A 19,893-nucleotide genomic window follows, 5' to 3' on the forward strand; every position below is an offset into this window, starting at 1 on the left:
GCACCAATAACTCTCTAGATAGGCCTGTGTGAAAAAGTTTACGACTTTTAAATGAAGTTCTGTGGAGTTAAACAAAAAATTTGCATAAATTTTAAAATTTACAACTGATGATCAGTGGTAAAAGTTACACATTTTACCTTCTCCCAACAGGGAAAGCCAGCAACAATCAAGAATGCTTGATTATATGGTGTGTCATTGCTTTACAATCAAATATGTCATTATAATGGAAGTCAATAGGGCAAAAACAGCCATGAACATAACGAAATGATATTCAATTTGTCTAAAGCGTATTGTTGAATTTTGAAAAATTTCAAGGTGTTTACCCCAAAATATGTGTTCAAATAAGATTTGTCACCAAAAATCATAATATTTGCTGAAACAGAGAACATTGTGGCTAATTATGACTCAAAATCACCCAATTTTTAACAGCACATAAGGGTTTAAGATGCAATGTCATTGATCTATTCAAAAAAGGACAAGGTAGACACATTGCCGTCCACTTGTGGCATTTAAATGTGTCTCTTTTGTCACTTCTCTGATAAGGTAGGGTCTGCAAAAAATTATGCATATTTGATAATTTCATATAAAAGACAAGCAAATTATTAAAAGTTACCAGATCAATTAAACAAGCTTTATTTTTCTATTTTAGAACATCAAAAGTAATTCAAATAAAAGTGAATATAAAACATTATGCAAAGGATCAGGAACTGGAAAAAAAAAAAACACTAGTTCACAGGTGCTACATGAGAGCTGCTGTTTGAAGATGAAGATTTGCGGTCAAATACATAGGCTGTTTATTTTTGCAATAGAAAAATATTAAACGTATTGGGATGGGTGATTTTTATACTTCATAAATAGTTGCCTCCTATACAAACCTAAAATTCTTCAGCCGCTCAGTTTATAAATGAGTTCAGTAGGTGGAGAATGCATTAGTGGACGTTCGAACACATTCAACCATATGTGCGTTCTCACGATTGGAGCAATCATGTCAAATGCATTTTCGACTACTGTACTTCTGGAAGTGGTCGAAAGTGGACAAGCTAAAATTGTTTCACACCTTAGCTTTGTCCATTTAGCATCGAATTGATAAACTAATTTATCAGGTAGTGTATATGTATATATATATATATATATATATATATATATATATATATATATATATATATATATATATATATATATATAGATAGATAGATAGATAGATAGATAGATAGATAGGTAGATAAAAAAAAATAATAATAATTTTTCTTTTTTTTTGAACCTATAAATTAATGTAAAACTTGCCACCTTACTTCTGTACGTTAACTTCAGATTATAAAACACTCTAGGCTCATACAGTGTTAATAGTAAATGGTAAATCAAAGGTCTTTCCTGTTGGCAGAGTGGTCGAGGTCACCGGGGGGCCGGAATTGAAAAAAAAAACAAGATTCTTCTCCACTCCAAGATCTCAAAAAGCACTTAGGTCTGCTAACTATTCGTTTCACTGTGGCTCGAGTGCTCTGCTGTCTAGGAATTGCTTCTCTCTCTCACTTTCACACAGACAAATGTACACTTGTATGCTTCTTCTCTCTCACATGCGTTTCACGGCCAAATCTCCACTCCACTTCATTGAAATCTGGGCATCACACCCTGGTGCTGACTCTGAAAGATGTGCATACAATACACTTTCTGAAGGAGCATCTGTTTGTTAGATTTCTTGGAACCATCTTCTTTAAAAAAAAAAAAAAAGTGCATGGATTGACTCGTGGACAAACATCCTTGTTTTTCAAAGCAGTTCAATATGTTCTTCCCATTAGCTTCACCATCCTGTTTTCTGAATGGTACTCGTTGGGTTTTCAGTAACTCAAACATAATGATACAATTGTGTTTTGTTTGTTTGTGAAATAAGATCATGTCACAAAATTCTTTTCACGTCATTTTAGTCCCACCAAAAGCAAAACATTTGGAACTTCTCAACCTAGAGATCACTTGAGATACAGTTGAACGTAGTTTGTCACCTATGAGATCCTAAAGTGTACATCTTAATTCAGTTATTTGGGTGTGGTGTGGTGGGGTTGTGAGGTCACAAGAACTTTTGAACTTAAAAAGGGTTGGGAATCTCTGTATTAATTGTTTCCATATGACTTGTATTCTAAGATCATAGTTTAGATTCTCATATTTTGTTCTCTTACTCCTTTGCAACATTCAACATCCATCTATTTTAATTTTGTCTTCAAGAATGACCAAGTGTGATGTCAGAAATTATCTAGAGAAGATCTACAGTGTTCCTGTTTCAGCTGTACGCACAAGGATCCAGTACTGTGAGTAAATCTTTCTTTGTGCATATACTTTATATAGAATGTATCAGTTATTAACAAGATTGTATGTTTTAAAGAGGATGGACAAACAGGGTTTAGAAAAAAGTTTAATTAACCGTGGCTTTTAAGTTTTAAATCAGTAGTCAAGTCAGGTGTTGTTTTATAAAACTACAGTCAATCCATCTTAATGTACTCTAATCCATACAAATATAGTGCACACACCTAAGTCGGGAGTCATTTTATGTTAAATAATGTATAAGAGTTTCCAATAATGTTTCGTTATGCCGAGTTCAGGCTGCATGATTTTTAGTCCAGATACTAACTCGCCTACAGGTTTTGAGAAATCACAGACAAATGCCTGTAATCACAGGCAAATCGCTGCTTGTTCACGTGAGTAACAATCACACAGTGTGAACTATCAAAGACGCGATCTGAGAAAAGCACAGAGGAGTCGCCGACACCGCCGATTAAAAATCATGCTGTGTAAAATCTATTCTGATTGAAAATAACATTAGCGATTACCTACAGCCAATAAGAGTGCAGCATCCACTAGTATGGATATCTGCAGACCAGCGAGAGGTTGGGGGAGAAGTTAAAAGTGCTTCTTTTCAGTCTATTTGGACTCAAGCAATGGAGAAAAAACTAGTGGAAATTTGTCAGGTGCACCCATCTGAGCAATACCATAACCGACAAAGAAAAAAGTTGAGGAGAAATTGCTAATTCCCTTCAAAACCCAGGTGAGCAGAATAAGTACATCTTCTCGCGTATGTTTGGTTGTTAGATGTGGTTTGCGGACTGAGACAAAGTTGTCGGCGATTCTTCCTATTGTAAAGTCATGCAGTGTGAAACCCCCTGTCGCCGATCCATCTTGCAGTGTGAACACAGCAGCGATGGAATACTACTCCAGATAGTCATGCAGTGTAAAAATATCCATGATGCGACTACTTTGAAAGTCATGCAGTCTGAACTCACCATTAGTTAATGTATGCACTAACACGAACAAACAATGAACTGTAAATTTCTTACAGTACAGACATGCTGATATTCAATATTTCATGATAATGAACATATATATTGATATCGCAATATCATACCATCAACAATTTATTTATTATGTAAACTTTTAGAGTGCTTTTTTTAAAGAATATTTAGTCACATTGTATTTGCAATGGTTTTCTTAACAGTGTGAAATGCGTAGAGACTTAATAATTCCAATTTAAACATTTTGACTTGTTAATCTGGACTACTACATGCTGAAATATTGAAATAATTTCTTAGTTAATTCCTAATAGTGTATTAAAATCATTGTTGTAATTGTTAATTAATAATAACTTAAATCGAATTAACTTATAAACTTATTAAACTTATTCAATTGAGTTAACTTATAAAATTAATTTTTTTAATTGTTTTTACTAACAATATTAACATATTAACTATAATATACCTGGCCTTTTTTCACTGTTGATTTGAATCTGTTAACTAACATTTCCTAATGAGACTTTATTCACTGTAAATAAATGCTGGGTTTCACACAATCGATTTGTGTTGGGACAACATGAAGGACTTAAGTTAACTTACACATTTTTACAAATTGAAGTAGATTGAACATAAAACAATTAAGTTGTCCTTTAAAAAGCCTCAGGAATTGTGTTGTTTCTGCTCATTTTAAATAAGTAGTTTGAACAAACAGGTAATGTAATTTTTTTGAGGGTTGTAAAGTGTCATCTATTGTAATTGTTATAAGCATTTTACAATACAAATCGAATGAAGCATATGTTTACTTTGGACATGGATACACAACAAAGTATTGTTTTTTATTAATCTGGGGTTGCCACAGTGGAATGAATCACCAACTTATCCAGCATATGTTTTACACAGTGGATGCCCTTCCAGCTGCAACCCATCACTGGGAAACACCAATACACGCTCATTCATACACATACACTACGGACAATTTAACTTACCCAATTCACCTGTACCGCATGTCTTTGGACTGTGGGGGAAACCGGAGCACCCGATGGAAACCCATGCCAACACGGGGAGAACATGCACCACCGTGCAGCCTTAGCTAATATTCATTAATGTTATCCCACAAGTAAAGGTGCAGTATGTAAGTTTGACACCCAGTGGATGAATGACAGTGTTTCCTCTGGCGGCAGACTCTGTTGGGCCTTTTACTCAGATCTACAAACTACCTGTGTTGTTATTTCATTGACAAATATAGTGAGCGCTGTATAACAAGTCGAGATCGCATTCATGTAATACGAGCTTGTCAATCTCTGTGCTCGAGCGTTGATTTCCTCTTTTTGTGCACAAAACTTTCTTGTGCGCCCTCAAATATACGCTGCTCAAATGCAGATTTTCTTGTGCGCTCTCAAATAAACGCTGCTGAAGTGCGATTTAGTGCGTTTATAAAGAGTATGAATGTTTGTGAATGTCTCCAATAGACCTACAGAGCGGCATTAATGTGTCCTGAAGTTAGGTGAAATGCGGTTATAAACTCCAGCAATATAAAGTCATTGTGTGCAGAGCCATGGACCTTTATTTATAAATAAAATATAATTATGGAAACTGTTCGTCATAACTAAAAGCTATGTCGTGTTTGCTGGCCTCACGCATCGCGCACCTATCCAGTCAGTCAGTCAGCACGTCACCTTAAAGGGTTAAACAAATAACGCACAGCACTCTTACGGTTACAGAAAAGGTCCCGCTGTTGTAATTCACTTACCTTTTAATACGTTTTGGTGCGATAATAACCCGCTATTTTAAAAAAATGACTGAATGTTTTGAATGAGAAGCTGTAATGTAGCTTTGGCTTGATGAATTTTGGTATGGCGCCCCGCCATGGAAGAATGGATGTAGTGATAACCATGAACTAGGTATTGCACTCCTCGTTCAAAACACACGCAAGCTCAGGTTGCCAGATTGACGACACTAACAGCAGTGTGCCTGACTGTCGAGTCTAAAGGCTGATTTAAACAGTGTTCTAAATAAAAGCAACGGCACACAATAGAAGGAATATTTTCCAAAATAATAGAAGTTTTTGTTCTAACCAGCACCTGAAATATATATTTTAGAAACTGTATCTATTTCTTGCAGCTGAACAACAGAAAACAGACAATGATAACCTTAGGTACACTTTATTCAGTGTTAAATGCTAATAATGTGAGTTTGAATGGTATTTCACATGACATTTGTTGCTGAAAGCAGCAGCAGATAGTTCACCTCAGATCTTGAAATAAAGTAAACCCTTTAAAATTGAACTTTAGAACTGTAACTCAGTGTAAGCCAACACATATTAGTGATTCAGTACGTACAGTTAGTTATTAGATTATAAACCATACCATTACCATAACCATACCATGTTGGGGTGCAGTAAGTGCACTATTCTGTGCTTCTGAATGGTTGTATTTAAATGTATTTTGCATTTCGTCTGGTGCAAACAACCCAATTGCTTATCACTGTGTAGCGTGTTGTAGGACACAGGGTACAATTTACCTGCTCACCTAATGTTTACTTTCCTAATATTATAGTATTTTCTAATTATTAACCAATTCTGAATCTGTGTCTCATTTCGGGGCTGTTACTGTCCACCGGAGGTCGCATTTCGGTCGTGGACACATACTTTGAGAGCCTTAGTGACTGAATGAATGAAATACGCTGTTTTCCACCAAGGCAACCCAGGGTGCTGAAATAAAATTGGCTAAACTGGCATTGGGTGGGTTAAAGAGACCAAAATAAAGACAGTTGTTCCGGCACGTAACACATTTTCAAAGCAAAATATCTGACTTTTCACATTAACAAGAATGTTCACTTAGCATGTTTCCTAAATACCTGCAAACAAATTATAGTATTTTTATGCTTTAGAAGAGTCAAAAACTTACATTACAGCACCTTTAATAAAGAAGCACAGATTTAAATCTAAAAGACACACTTAATAAAACTACATCGTTTGCCTCTTCTTTTTAGCATCTTGCAAAAAAACAAAGTGTCAAGACCCCTGCATTCTAATCCATTCCAGTTTGTTCCGGCCAGCTGTTTTTGAGTCCTGTGCGCACCCCCTTGCTATTTTTGCACCTCTTCTGACTCTGTGTTGTTGTCTACTTTCTCAACAACGCAGGTCAAACTACACTGAATCGTGTAAAAGACGCAGTGACAGTTCTGTCAACTGGCCTAAACCTTATGCATTCCTTAAACAACAACTGGCTAATGTTTATCACTTGTTTTGCTCTCACAGGGTGGTCGGTCACCTAGATAGGGTTGATATGTACAGTATGCTAGTCGATGAGAATGATCAATACTGACAAGATGTTTTGGCAGGAGAGCAGGAGTTTGAAATATATGTATAAACATACAGCTAATTCAGTGTACTGTGTTTTGGGGATAAAGTGGGAGGAACTGATGGAGGGAAGGGAAAGCAAGAGTGGTTTGCGTGATTGCACTCAACAGCTGCTTATCTTTCTGTTTCTTGCTGTAGTGTTTCAACCAACGGTTGTACTAGGATGCCCTGCCTTGTTTATTTTTTCAAAAAGTTCACCAGAAGTGTTACACAACCTTATACTCTTATTTTACAGTTATGATTAAAGGAGTAGTTCACCCATAAGATAAAATTTAGGCATTTAGCTATTTTTACAGCCATGTCATCCCGGTATGTTGTTGTTTTTCTTTGGAACACAAAAGCGAATTTTCTTTCGTGCAGCAAAATATCACAATTGCAACAACTTATGTAGACGTTACTAATTGTTTTGTCCACTTAAAGGTATAGTTTATCCAAAAATGAAAGTCATGTCCAGTGCTTCCCACACATATGGGATCTATTTTAACGATCTAGGTGGAGAGTCAAAAGCAATAAGGAGTCAGAATTAATTCCGAATCCACTTTTGCTATTTTAAGGATGGAAAAATACACTCTGCGCCATGGCGCATGGTCTAACAGGGTTGTGCTTGTTCTCTAAATGAGTTGTGGGTATGTTTTGAGAATAAAAAAAAAAAATTTCTACTAATGTTTTGCTTCTTAGACTTTTACACGCCTGAAACTTGTCTATAGCGCTTGTTCACTGCTGCTCTTATAGTTGTGTAAATTGCTTCCTTGTCCTCATTTGTAAGTCGCTTTGGATAAAAGCGTCTGCTAAATGACTAAATGTCTAAATGTAAATGTAAACCAATCAGAGTCTCATCTCCCATTCCCTTTAAATGTCAGTTGTGTTGTGCATTTGCTATTTACATGGCAGAATTTGTAAGTGTAAAAACTGAATGCTTTACTAGCGAAAAAACAGAGTTAAACAGAGCATCTGCAGTGCGAGGATAAAGAATGAGCCTTCTCCAATCCACCTTTACTTTCACTTTCTCTTTCTCTCCTTCGTGAATAAGGAAACGGTGTTGTACGCACTCCACTGAAGACATCCATCAGCCTACATAATTAATTTTGCTTGTTAAGCGTGAGGATATGTTTCAAAACTATTTCTAAATTCAGTTCTAATTTCCAGCAAACGAATAAATGAACAATTGTAATGAAGTGTGGTCAAAAAACTGAGGTTATATTCAAACACACGTCCTTTGCCCCATATGGTCCAAAACAGGTGGACAAATCTAAGCTTGTTTTTAATAAAACAAATATAAATATGCATTTAATAAATAATAATAATAATAATAATAACAATAACAACATTATACAAAAGCAAGTTGTCATGAATAAACTGAAAAAAAGCTCCCTGAGATGAAGAAGGCATGGAGGCATGGATGGTTTATATATTTATGTAGAAACATTTTTTTTTTTTTTATATTTTATTCCTTTAATTCTTTTTCATTTGTAAAGATATTTGCGTATTGCTGTACATCATGCATGTTTAAGCAAGGCGCAAAACTAATGTGCTCTGCACTGGACTTTCTGGACAGTCTATTTTAGTTCCTCAAAATAGCAACGCGCCAACAGTGCACCTTAAAACAGCTCTTTTCTAGACTGGAACACCCATGAGTTCACAAAGTGGCACAAATGGATTTGCTATTTAAATAACGTAGCGGAAAACGGGAAAATTAAGGTTGCGTTGGTCTGAAAATAGCAACACGTTGGGCAAACACGTCTTGCGCCTTATTGCACCGAGTGTATGATAGGGCCCATAGACTTTACTTGGGCGGGCCGCCCAGGTACATTAATGGCTGCCCAAGTGTATTTTAGTGGTGATGCATGAATAATACTATTACTATCATCCTTTTACACTTTTTTTTGTCTCCATCAAAGAAAGCCAAAGCCTTTCTGTTTAACCAATGGAAAATCTTCTCGCTTTGCACGTTTCCTACTGCTGGTTCGTGTGTGCGAGAACCGTCAACGCTCACACATCATGTGCTCTGCAGACCCAAAAAGATGTGCAAAAATGTGTCCGACTGTAGTTTCTGACTCACCTAAAATGTCTGGGTTTTACTTTCATTTTCTAAAGTTATTTGTACGTTTTTGCATTACTTTATCACAGCAGACTGCGTGCGCATAGCTGCGAGAGAAACATTAAATGATCAATCATTTGATAAACGACTCCAATAAACTTTACTATATTATTTGCTGTATATTTTAATTAATCTAATGATGTTAATATATTACATACTTTATACATATCTAAAATGCTTCTGCAGTTTTGTACTATGTCATACCAAGATGCCGCCGATGACGATGGCAGCCTCCGTGTCGTACTCTGCAGTAGTGTTTGTGTTTTTGTTAGTTTGTCCTGTCTCGAGTCATATTCCTACAATTAGTTTCACCAGAGACGAATTGTTGGACATTCGGGCACATACACCACCGAATATTTTTCCATACCTGGATTTTTCTGATGTTCTGTTGGACATTGTAGTCGGAGGAGCCGCGGTGCTGCTCAAACGTTTTCAAGCGCGCAGACGAGGAAAGCGTGCAGGCGCGCTTGTGAAACTCAGACAGCGCGGATTTCGAACCGCGTTGCCTAGCATCCATCTGGCAAATCTCCGCTCTCTACCCAACAAAATAGATGAACTCATTCTGCTCTCTCAGACAAACAGGGATTTTCTGCATTCAGCTGCTCTGTGTTTCACGGAAACCTGGCTGAACGACACCATACCAGACAACGCGCTTCACCTACCGGGCTATCAGCTGTTCAGAGCGGATCGCGACGAAGAATCAATGCGGAAATCGCGCGGTGGCGGGACGTGCTTTTACATCAATGAAAGGTGGTGTACAGATGTAACAGTTTTAAAGAAGATGTGCTGTCCAGATCTCGAAGCACTGTTTATTAACTGTAAGCCTTTTTACTCCCCGCGCGAGTTCTGCTCGTTCATCCTCGTCAGTGTTTACTTTCCTCCACTCGCGCACGCTAGCCTGGCGATACAGAAACTAGCTGATCAGATCACGGTGATGGAGCAACAACACCCGGACTCTGTTTTAATCATTCTCGGGGATTTTAACAAAGCAAAACTATCCCGTGAACTGCCAAAATATAGACAGCATGTTACATGTCCCACAAGAGACAGAAATATACTGGATCACTGCTATACCACAATAAAGGATGCGTACCGCTCCGTCCAACGAGCAGCTTTGGGACATTCTGACCATTGTTTGATTCATCTCATTCCAACCTACAGGCAGAAACTGAAAACAGCCAAACCTGTATTAAGATCTGTGAAAAGATGGACTAACGAAACAGAGCGGGATCTACAAGCCTGTTTTGACCTCACTGACTGGAGTGTTTTTGAAGCTGCTGCAAACGATCTGGATGAGCTCACAGAGACTGTAACATCTTATATCAGTTTCTGTGAAGACGTGTGCATTCCTACCAGGACTCAACTCGCATACAACAATGACAAACCATGGTTCACTGTAAAACTCAGACAGCTACGTCAGGCCAAGGAGGTTGCTTACAGGAATGGGGAATAGGGCCTTGTATAAGCAGGCCAAATACACACTGGAAAAGGAGATCAGATTCGCAAAAAAGGAACTATTCTGAGGAACTAAGGAGTCAGTTCTCTTCCAGCGACTCAGCATCCGTGTGGAAAAGTTTGAAAAACATCACAAACTACAAGACACCACCCCCCAGCACTGTAGACAATGAATGGCTTGCAAACGACCTGAATGAGTTTTACTGCCGGTTTGAGAAAACCCCCCACACCCACTCTGAACTGCTCTTCACGCCACCATTAACACCTCCACCACCCCCTGCCTCCCCCATACCTGCACTACAGTTTAACGAAAATGAGGTTCGCCAGGTCTTTCGGAAACAGATGAGGAAAAAAAGCACCAGGCCCAGATTTTATAACACCAGCCTGTTTAAAATCCTGTGCTGACCAACTGGCCCCCATCTTCACCCTGATCTTCAACAGATCACTGGAGCTGTGTGAAGTGCCCTCCTGCCTCAAACGCTCCACCATCATGCCCATCCCAAAGAAACCCAAACTTACAGGACTAAATGACTACAGACCGGTGGCACTAACATCTGTGGTCATGAAGTCTTTTGAAAAACTGATGCTGGCCCACCTGAAGGACATCACTGAACCCTCACTGGACTCTCTTCAGTTTGCCTACAGAGCAAACAGGTCTGTGGATGATGCAGTAAATATGGGACTGCATTATGCTCTGCAACACCTAGACAGACCAGGGACCTATGTGAGGATCTTGTTTGTTGACTTCAGCTCGGCGTTTAACACTATCATCCCAAAAGTTCTCCTGCCCAAATTAACTCAGCTCTCTGTGCCCACCTCTGTCTGTCAGTGGATCAACAGCTTCCTAACTGACAGGCAGCAGCTGGTGAAGCTGGGAAAGATCTCATCTAGTATCCGCACAATCAGCACTGGCGCCCCCCAGGGGTGTGTCCTCTCCCCACTGCTCTTCTCCCTGTACACGAATGACTGCACATCAAAAGACTCCTCTGTGAAGCTCTTGAAGTTTGCAGACGACACCACACTTATCGGCCTCATTCAGGACGGTGACGAGTCTGCTTACAGACAGGAGGTTAAGGAGTTGGCTGTCTGGTGTAGCCACAACAACCTAGAGCTCAACACGCTCAAAACAGTGGAGATGATAGTGGACTTCAGGAGAAACCCCCCTGCTCTCCCCCCACTGAGCATCATGGACAGCATTGTGGCAGCAGTGGAGTCATTCAGGTTCCTGGGCACCACCATCTCTCAGGACCTGAAGTGGGACACTCACATTGACTCCATTGTCAAAAAAGCTCAACAGAGGCTGTACTTTCTTCATCAGCTGAGGAAGTTTAACCTCCCAAAGGAGCTGCTGAAACAGTTCTACACCTCCATCATTGAATCAGTCATCTGCACATCAATAACTGTCTGGTTTAGCTCAGCTACTAAATACGACCTCCAAAGACTACGTCAAATAGTTCGGACTGCTGAGCGAATCACTGGTACAATCCTTCCTACTCCCCAAGAACTGTACTTATCCTGAGCGAGCAGAAGGGCTGCCAAAATCACTCTGGACCCCTTACACCCAGCACACTGCCTCTTTGAACTTTTACCTTCTGGTTGACGCTACAGAGCACTGCGCACCAGAACAGCCCGACACAGAAACAGTTTCTTCCCTCAGGCAATCCATCTCATGAACACTTGATGATAATAATTGCGAAACCAACATCACTACTTGCCATACACTTTTATACACATATACACTTATTTAACAACACACTTTACATGCCAATTTGCACATAACAGCTGCACATATAATGTTGTATATAGTAATAAACATGTACATACACTTGTCCATCTGTATATTTGCACTCACTACTTACTTCTATTTTAAAAAAATATATTTATTATCTGTTTTTTGTCCTGTCTCTGTAATGCTGTTGCACTGTAGAAGCTTTGTCACGAAAACAAATTCCTCGTATGTGTGAACATACCTGGCAATAAAGCTCTTTCTGATTTCTGATTTCTGATTTCAATAAAGCATCTTTGAAAGAGAGAGAGCAGATTTTTTACTTTTATATAGTTAAAAATCACATCCGCCACAGCGGAATGAACCACCACATGTTTACGCAGAGGATGCCCTTCCAGCCACAACCCAAAACTGGAAAACCCCCATTCACACACATACACTTCGGCCAATTTAGCTTATTCAATTCACCTAGACCAGATGTCTTTGGACTGTGGGGGAAACCGGAGCACTCAGAGGAAACCCACGCCAACACAGGGAGAACATACAAACTCCACACAGAAAATGCCAACTGACCCAGCCTGGGCTCGAACCAGCGACCTTCTTGCTGTGAGGCGATCATGCTACCCACTATGCTACCATGACACAAAAATTTAAACAGGCTTTTAAAAAGGTTTATACCCAACTCAGAAAATAAATCAGGGAGAGGGTACTGAATGACGGGCTGGGCGATATTGCAAAAAAAATATCACAATATAATTTTTTATATCATTCTGTGATATAACGCATGTAATTATTGAATATTTTTTAACAATACATTTAGAAATATTAAGATTTTTTTATTTATGTAACCACTTTATTTTATTTTACCAACGTTTCTAAGGCAAATAGTTTTAATAGTCAAAAACATAATTATTTAAACAAAATATCTGATCTCTTCATAATAAAATAAACATAAGTGTTAAGAAGACTCATAAACTTAATAAATAAAATGTTACAAAGTGTGTGCAATGGTGAAGGTATATCAACATCTGTAAGGTTTGAATAATAATGATACAGTAAACCTCAAACTCTGTAAACAAAGCAAATGATGAAAATCAAATCTGAGCTTTCAAGTAAAGGAACCAATCATCATTATTCAATACATATTGCAACATTTCAAATTGTGAAGTTGAATGAGCTACATTATCCCTATGCTAAAATCTCTTTCAGATGGGGTGCTAGTAGCTGAGATGCACATGAAAAGAAACCAAAAAACCACTCTGGCGACTTCCTTACATCCTTTTTTATTTATAATCTCGTCACTGCTGCTATACGGCACTCATTTTCACATGTGTTGCTATTCTGATCTGAAGTGAAAAGCGCCAGCACGTGGATTTCTTGACCATTTACAATGGGCTTTGCGCTCGCGCTGATGTCGCCTCTCATAACTATGCAAATCATCAACCGTTTTCGCAGAGGATGACAAACGGACAAATCATTGCTGCAGCTCCGATACAAGTTTATGGAGAAAAGTAAAAAGCGTTGCAGTGTTTGGGTGCGCTGTGTGTTGTCTGCAGTAATTAGTCTGCCATTATTACTGAAATGTGTATATTCCATACAAAGCGTGAAGCAGATTGGTTAGTTCTACATGAATCGTGGTGCACTCGCGGCATTCAGAAAAGTTCAGGGGCCTCATGTACGAAGACTTGCGTTGAATCAATACTAATACATTGCGTACGGACAAAGCTGTAAATGTGCTTAAAAGTAAAAAATTCACATGTATGAAACACTGCGTACACGAAATCCCACGCATATTCTCTTTGTACAACCAAATTAACATGAAACTGAGGGCACAATAAAAAAAAATAAATAAATAAAATAAAAAAAATGAGCTGGAATAACTAACAACAACAATATTTATTTATAAAGCACATTTAAAAACAACCAAGGTTGACCAAAGTGCTGTACATAGGAGTGCTAAAGACAGAGAAGCAGAATATAAAATAAACATTTAACAAATAAAAGCAATAAATAGTTATCAAGGAGTATTTAACGCGAGAGAAAATGGATAGGTCTTTAAAACAGTCTTAAACACAGAAATAAAGGGGGAAAGTCTAATAATATCTTTAAATACATCACTCACCAAGAAACCGCCCATCGCGCACCCTGCCAACTTGGAGCCTTGAATGTCCTCTAATAAGGCCAACACTGCCATTGCCATAGACTAAGGGTTGTATACATTTGCAAATGCTTTTATTATTTGCAAATTATTATTGCAAATGCTTTTTATTATGTTCTTAATCACATAATTTGAAATAAATAAATAAATTAACCAATTTTATCAGTTATAAATAATAGCAATGTTTTTCACATGTGTTTGTGCAATACTTTGTAGTGTGCAGTTTAACATAATTGCCTCTAGGAGTCACCAATGGAAATAAAACAAACACGCACAAGAAATACACATACGCCAGACATGAAGTTGGCGTAGACCAATGCACATTCTCACCTTAATTTCATCGTTAGTAAATCCAAACGTGAGCGTGAAATTTGGCGTACACATTTGTGAGTACGCAGCGTTGATACATGAGGCCCCAGATGTTTTTCTGGAGTGTAACTGGAAAATATGCGTCCGTCACGGCGTCCCAGGGGGTAATATAGTCATACAAGTAGGGCGTCTCTATTGGAAATGACAAACTTACACCCTAATGGCCCATTCACACGGGGTGTCAGCATCAAACTGAATTGTGGGTGCTTCAGTGGCTTTGCTCGCTGCAGAAGTTGGGAATTTCTCAACTTTTCAAGCGGCAACAGAAGCCTCAGCCAATGAAATCCTTTTATGCAAATACCCCAGCTCAGACAGTAGCCGATTGCGGACTTATTTCATTGGCTGACGCTGCTATGATGATCGCCTCAACCCCCAATTTAAGACAGGCCCTCTGTCAAGCATTGACGCTGAAGCCCCGTGTGAATCGGACTTAAGCTTATTGCCGTTCCTTCTAAGGTGCACGCTCAGCAGCCACATTTTAAAAACTATAGCCTTCATACCAAAACTTAATACTGAACTTTTTTTTATCGTTATTGACAATGGTGTTTGGTCAATAAATACCAATATAGATTTATTGCCCAGCACTAGAATGATATGAGGTATGCGTTTAAGGTTTAAAGATCACATGATAGTGGTCTGAAAGGGGTGATTGAAATACTGAAACCTTCGTCATGATTTTCCTATGTTGTTATAACAAGATTTAATGTGTTAACTTGCTTATTACACGTCATATCTGATGTGTTAGATGAGCTCAAAACTATCCTGAAACTGAAATTCCTGAAAATTAGATGAAAGTCATATCAGTTTGAAATGACATGAGTGCGACTAAGGATGACATCATTTTAAAAGATGAACTATTCCTGCAAGACATAAAGGTTATGATACTATAGCAAACAATAATAGAAAAGGGTAAGTAAATAATGCTGGGGTTATTACAGGCTTTACCGTCTGGTTAACGCAGAGGGAACCACTTTTACAAGCTGCCAGTTGGGTTTACGCCACTGGGATTTTTCCGTGTGGTTTCCACGCCAACGCTGGGGAGGACCAATAAGCAAAGTAGCCATTTTTACAGCCACAACGTAAAAAATGCAGAACACCCATTAGGTGAAATCGACCACGTCAGAGAAGGTGCCCCGCTCTGCGTCATGGGTTTCACTCTGCTGATAGTTTAAAGGATTCTGAGAAAAGGGGGGTTTGGGTGGAACCCCCGGGCTCAAGGCGTCTATTCTTTTTCCTACTGAGTATTTTGGAAGAGGTCTCTATAACTACCCCTTAGGCCTGGGATTTGTAACATAATAGTAGCCAGCCAACGAAACCTCAAAAGAGAGCTTGATTGAATATTTATTTATACTATATAATGTTGGGTGGGAGTATGGGAATGGAAACAGGCATTGCATACATGAACAAAAGTGCTTCTCACCTGTTTTGCGGGTTGACCGTTCAGTTGACCCTAATTGGAGAGAGTGTTTGTGTGTTTAGGGTTTCCTTGTACCAGTAAAGGAAGACTGCAATCTTTTTTTTCCTTTTTTTTTTGGTGATGTATAAGAAAACTCATCACACAAGCCACCATTGTAAAGATTTTAGTTATATAAGTTTTTAAAGAGAGATTTCAACCCCCCAATGTTGGTGTTCTTATATTACTGCCATTCAAATTTAATATCATTGCTGATTCTGTGAAAAAAATGGACTCTTATGAAAGATATTTTTTAATACAATAAGATTACCACTACAAAGATCAGCATCAGACCACTCATACTTATACTTACTTCATTTATTATTATTTTTTATACAAAGCTGTCAAATTGTTCCATTTTTTTTAGCTTAAAAGAAAGGTCACTATAGATATAAAGTATTAAAATGCTGTGTCGTTAACAATTCCTTTAAACTCCTGAAAGTACCTTTGATATATTTCCAATTTTTGTTGGAATTTATTCCACTCAAAGCGATGCATAGAGTAGCTTCTCATTTATCAAACTATTATGTTGGTTAAGAGCTATCCAACATGTTTTTAAAAACTGGATCGATAGTGACGAACCATCATCTTGAGGAAGAATTGTGGTCGGGAAAAACTTGAATGATCAAGATCACTGATCACTTCTGGTGAAATCAAATCAGTGATAAAAACAGTAACAGTAAAACTCATGGTTATGTTTAATAGTGAATGTAAGAGCATTTCCACACGGACAATGCGAAGTGAACTCAAGAAATTGGGACTAAAAGAAAACCATAATCAGTGCGGCGAATCAGAGAGAAAAGGCTTTAATTTGCTAGGGAGCAAAAAGAATGGACTATGGAGCAATAGAAGAAGTTCATGTAGTTTGATTAGTTCAGATTTACCCTGTTCCAGAGTAATGGATGCATCAGGGTAAGAAGAGAGGTGGATGAAGTGATGCACCCATTCTACCATACAAGCTTTGGGGGTGGGGGCAGTGCTGTGATTTGTGGATGCTTAATTGGTCAGGTCTAGGTTCACCAATGTTTTGTGCCCAAAGAATGAGGTCAGCTGACTACGTGAATATACAGAATGACCAGATTATTCCATAAATGCATTTTTCTTCCATGATGGCACAATAATTTTCCAAGATGACAGTCAGGATTCATCGGGCACAAATTATAAAAAAGAGTGGTTCAGGGCGTGTACAACATTTGTACACATGGATTAGCCACAACAGAGTCCAGAACTTAACCATATTGAGAATCTTTGGTATGTGCTGTATAAGATTTTGGACAGCAGTTTGAATCTTCCATCATCACTATAACACATTGGCTAAAACAATGCAACTCTGTATGGGAATAAATGCGACATTGGAAAAGCATATTGAATCAAGGCCATGGCAACTTGTGTGCCATAAATGTAATGGTAGCCCAACAAAATATTACACGAGCAGTATAATCCTTATGACCTCCTTTGCATTATCACTTTGAACTGATTTGGTTCAGATTTACTTTCTGACTTTTGCTGGGTTTTGTATAAATTACCTAACAGCCTTTGTGCAGTTATACCATGGCCAGCTGGGAAAAGGTTAACATGCATTCCACAGTTAACTGGACTGAAGACGTTGACCTCCTCACAAATAAACCAAACCCTCTGTTGCCCTAATAGACACAAAGTAGAAATCTGAACTATTCTACAAGGTATAAACTTCTTTGAGGGTTTAATACTGCCGTCTGAATGTTAACTTAGTTTGTAGTATTAAATTCATTTTGTTTTATTGATATTTTCTGGCAGAGCCCTTACTAGTCAGCACGAAGTATTGCAGGTAGATTTAATTAGTAGTTTAGCAGTCATTGTATTACACTGTAAAACACATTGATCTTATTTATATTTTAGCAGCATGTTGTCAAAATAAAGAAATCATAGGTGTAAAAACAAAAGTAGTTTTCATAAACTGTATGCATCCAATCTGTGTCATCAAATGTAATAGCAATTTTCTAAAATATAAGTCTCCAACTGGATTCCTGGAGGGCCGCAGCTCTACACAGTTTTGCTTCTACCCTAATCAAACAAAGCTGATTCAACTGAAGCCTGGTTCATACTCGACGCGTCCGCTAGTTTGCTTGAGTGCGCATGGCGAATGTGATGTCATCGCTGAGTTTGTGGATGTTTGCTTTGGGTGCGTGCGACATGATTTCGGCGTTTTTTTCACGTTTTTTTTTTTTGAGACTCGAACAAACAGTGCACCGCGTTTGATTTGAGTTGAATATGTACCACTTTAAAAGATTTTGTCTGAAACAGTTATGACTGTACAGACATTTTTATGATCCGTCCATGCATGATCATAGGGATAATAAGATGAGTAATAATTATTGGCTAGTAATTGCAACAACTGTGGGAAAGAAAGTAAGTTATTATTAAAAAGTTTAGAAAAACTTAAAAGATAAGTTTTTTTAAAATCAAAAAGAGAGGCCATGGCAAAAGTGGAGACCCGGGTGAATTTAATACACAATTACAGAAGGTTTTTCCACCATTCATAGGTTTTACACTGATGTATGTTTTACAATTTTGAATTTAAAACAATTTAATATTTACAAAACTAAAATGAAGTCACAAATTATTTCTTTGATAACTGGAAAAAATATTTAAACCTGTTTTTCTAGGCTTTTATTGGTGATCATAGTCAGGAATGTTGTACTATTACTTCATTTTTAGCATAAGAAGAGGACAGAAACTAGCCAGACAATAATGTGTGAATTGTGGAGTGGGCTAAATCTAAAATAAACACCTGAATTTTTTTGTAAGAGTACTTTTTTTTTTTTGCTTTTTTTTTTTGCCATTCTTGTTCTGTTGTCATTCGTATTTTAATAAACTTTAATAGGTAAAACTGTCCGAGATATGAACAAAAGCAAGTGATGCATCAAAGTTTGATAAAATAAAATCTTGAATGTTTATAAAAATCCTTATAAGCATTAAAATAATTTATAAAAATAATTAGTTTAAAAATATTGAACGATATTAATGATATGACGTAGTTCCGCAAACTTTCTACTTCTCTGTTTATCCATCTGACTTTATGGTCAGTTTCTTTTAGTTCTACTCGATCTTAGTGAGGCATTTGACACCATTGACCATGGTATCCTTATTAATCGCTTAAAGTCTACAGGTGTCCAGGGACATGCCCTACAATGGTTTAAGTCATACTTATCTGACCGTTACCAGTTTGTGAATATTAATGGACAGCCTTCACAAATCAGCCCAGTAAAATACGGGGTGCCTCAAGGATCAGTTTTAGGCCCTTTGCTGTTTACAATATACATGCTACCCCTGGGAGACATTATTAGAAGACATGGGATCAGCTTTCACTGCTATGCAGATGATACTCAATTATATATTTCAACTAAACCTGACGAGACGTCTAATCTGTCCAAGCTAACTGAGTGTATTAAAGATGTTAAAGACTGGATGACCAACAATTATCTTCTCTTAAACTCAGACAAAACAGAATTATTACTTATTGGGCCTAAATCCTGTACACAGCAGATCTCACAACTCGACCTACAATTAGAGGGATACAAAGTTAGCGTTAGCTCTACTATAAAAGATCTGGGTGTCATATTAGACAGTAATTTAACTTTTAAAAATCATATATCCCATGTCACAAAAACTGCTTTCTTTCATCTGAGAAATATCGCTAAGTTACGAAGTATGCTATCCATCTCAGATGCAGAAAAGCTAGTCCATGCTTTTATGACTTCTAGGCTGGACTACTGTAATGCACTGTTTGCTGGCTGCCCAGCATCCTCTATTAACAAACTTCAGCTAGTACAAAATGCAGCTGCCAGAGTTCTTACCAGGTCTAGAAAATTTGATCACATCACCCCAATTTTATCCTCCTTACACTGGCTGCCTGTTAAGTTTCGTATTGAATTTAAAATATTGCTTCTTACATATAAAGCTTTAAATAATCTAGCTCCTGTTTATCTAACCAATCTTCTGTCTCGCTACAATCCAAC

At 37.9% G+C, this 19,893-nt stretch overlaps 1 protein-coding gene across 1 annotated transcript in view; it reads left to right on the forward strand.

Annotated features, from left to right (window-relative positions):
* The window catches only part of mrpl23 (mitochondrial ribosomal protein L23), a 41,785-nt gene that overhangs the window by 3,780 nt on the left and 18,112 nt on the right, over positions 1 to 19,893 (forward strand). Inside the window, exon 3 of the mRNA XM_056452074.1 lies at positions 2,218 to 2,300. Within this exon, the coding sequence (XP_056308049.1) occupies positions 2,218 to 2,300 (83 nt within the window). The remainder of the gene's footprint in view (positions 1 to 2,217; positions 2,301 to 19,893) is intronic.

The sequence above is a fragment of the Danio aesculapii genome, chromosome 25 (assembly GCF_903798145.1).
Source record: "Danio aesculapii chromosome 25, fDanAes4.1, whole genome shotgun sequence".
Taxonomy (NCBI): Eukaryota; Metazoa; Chordata; class Actinopteri; order Cypriniformes; family Danionidae; genus Danio; species Danio aesculapii.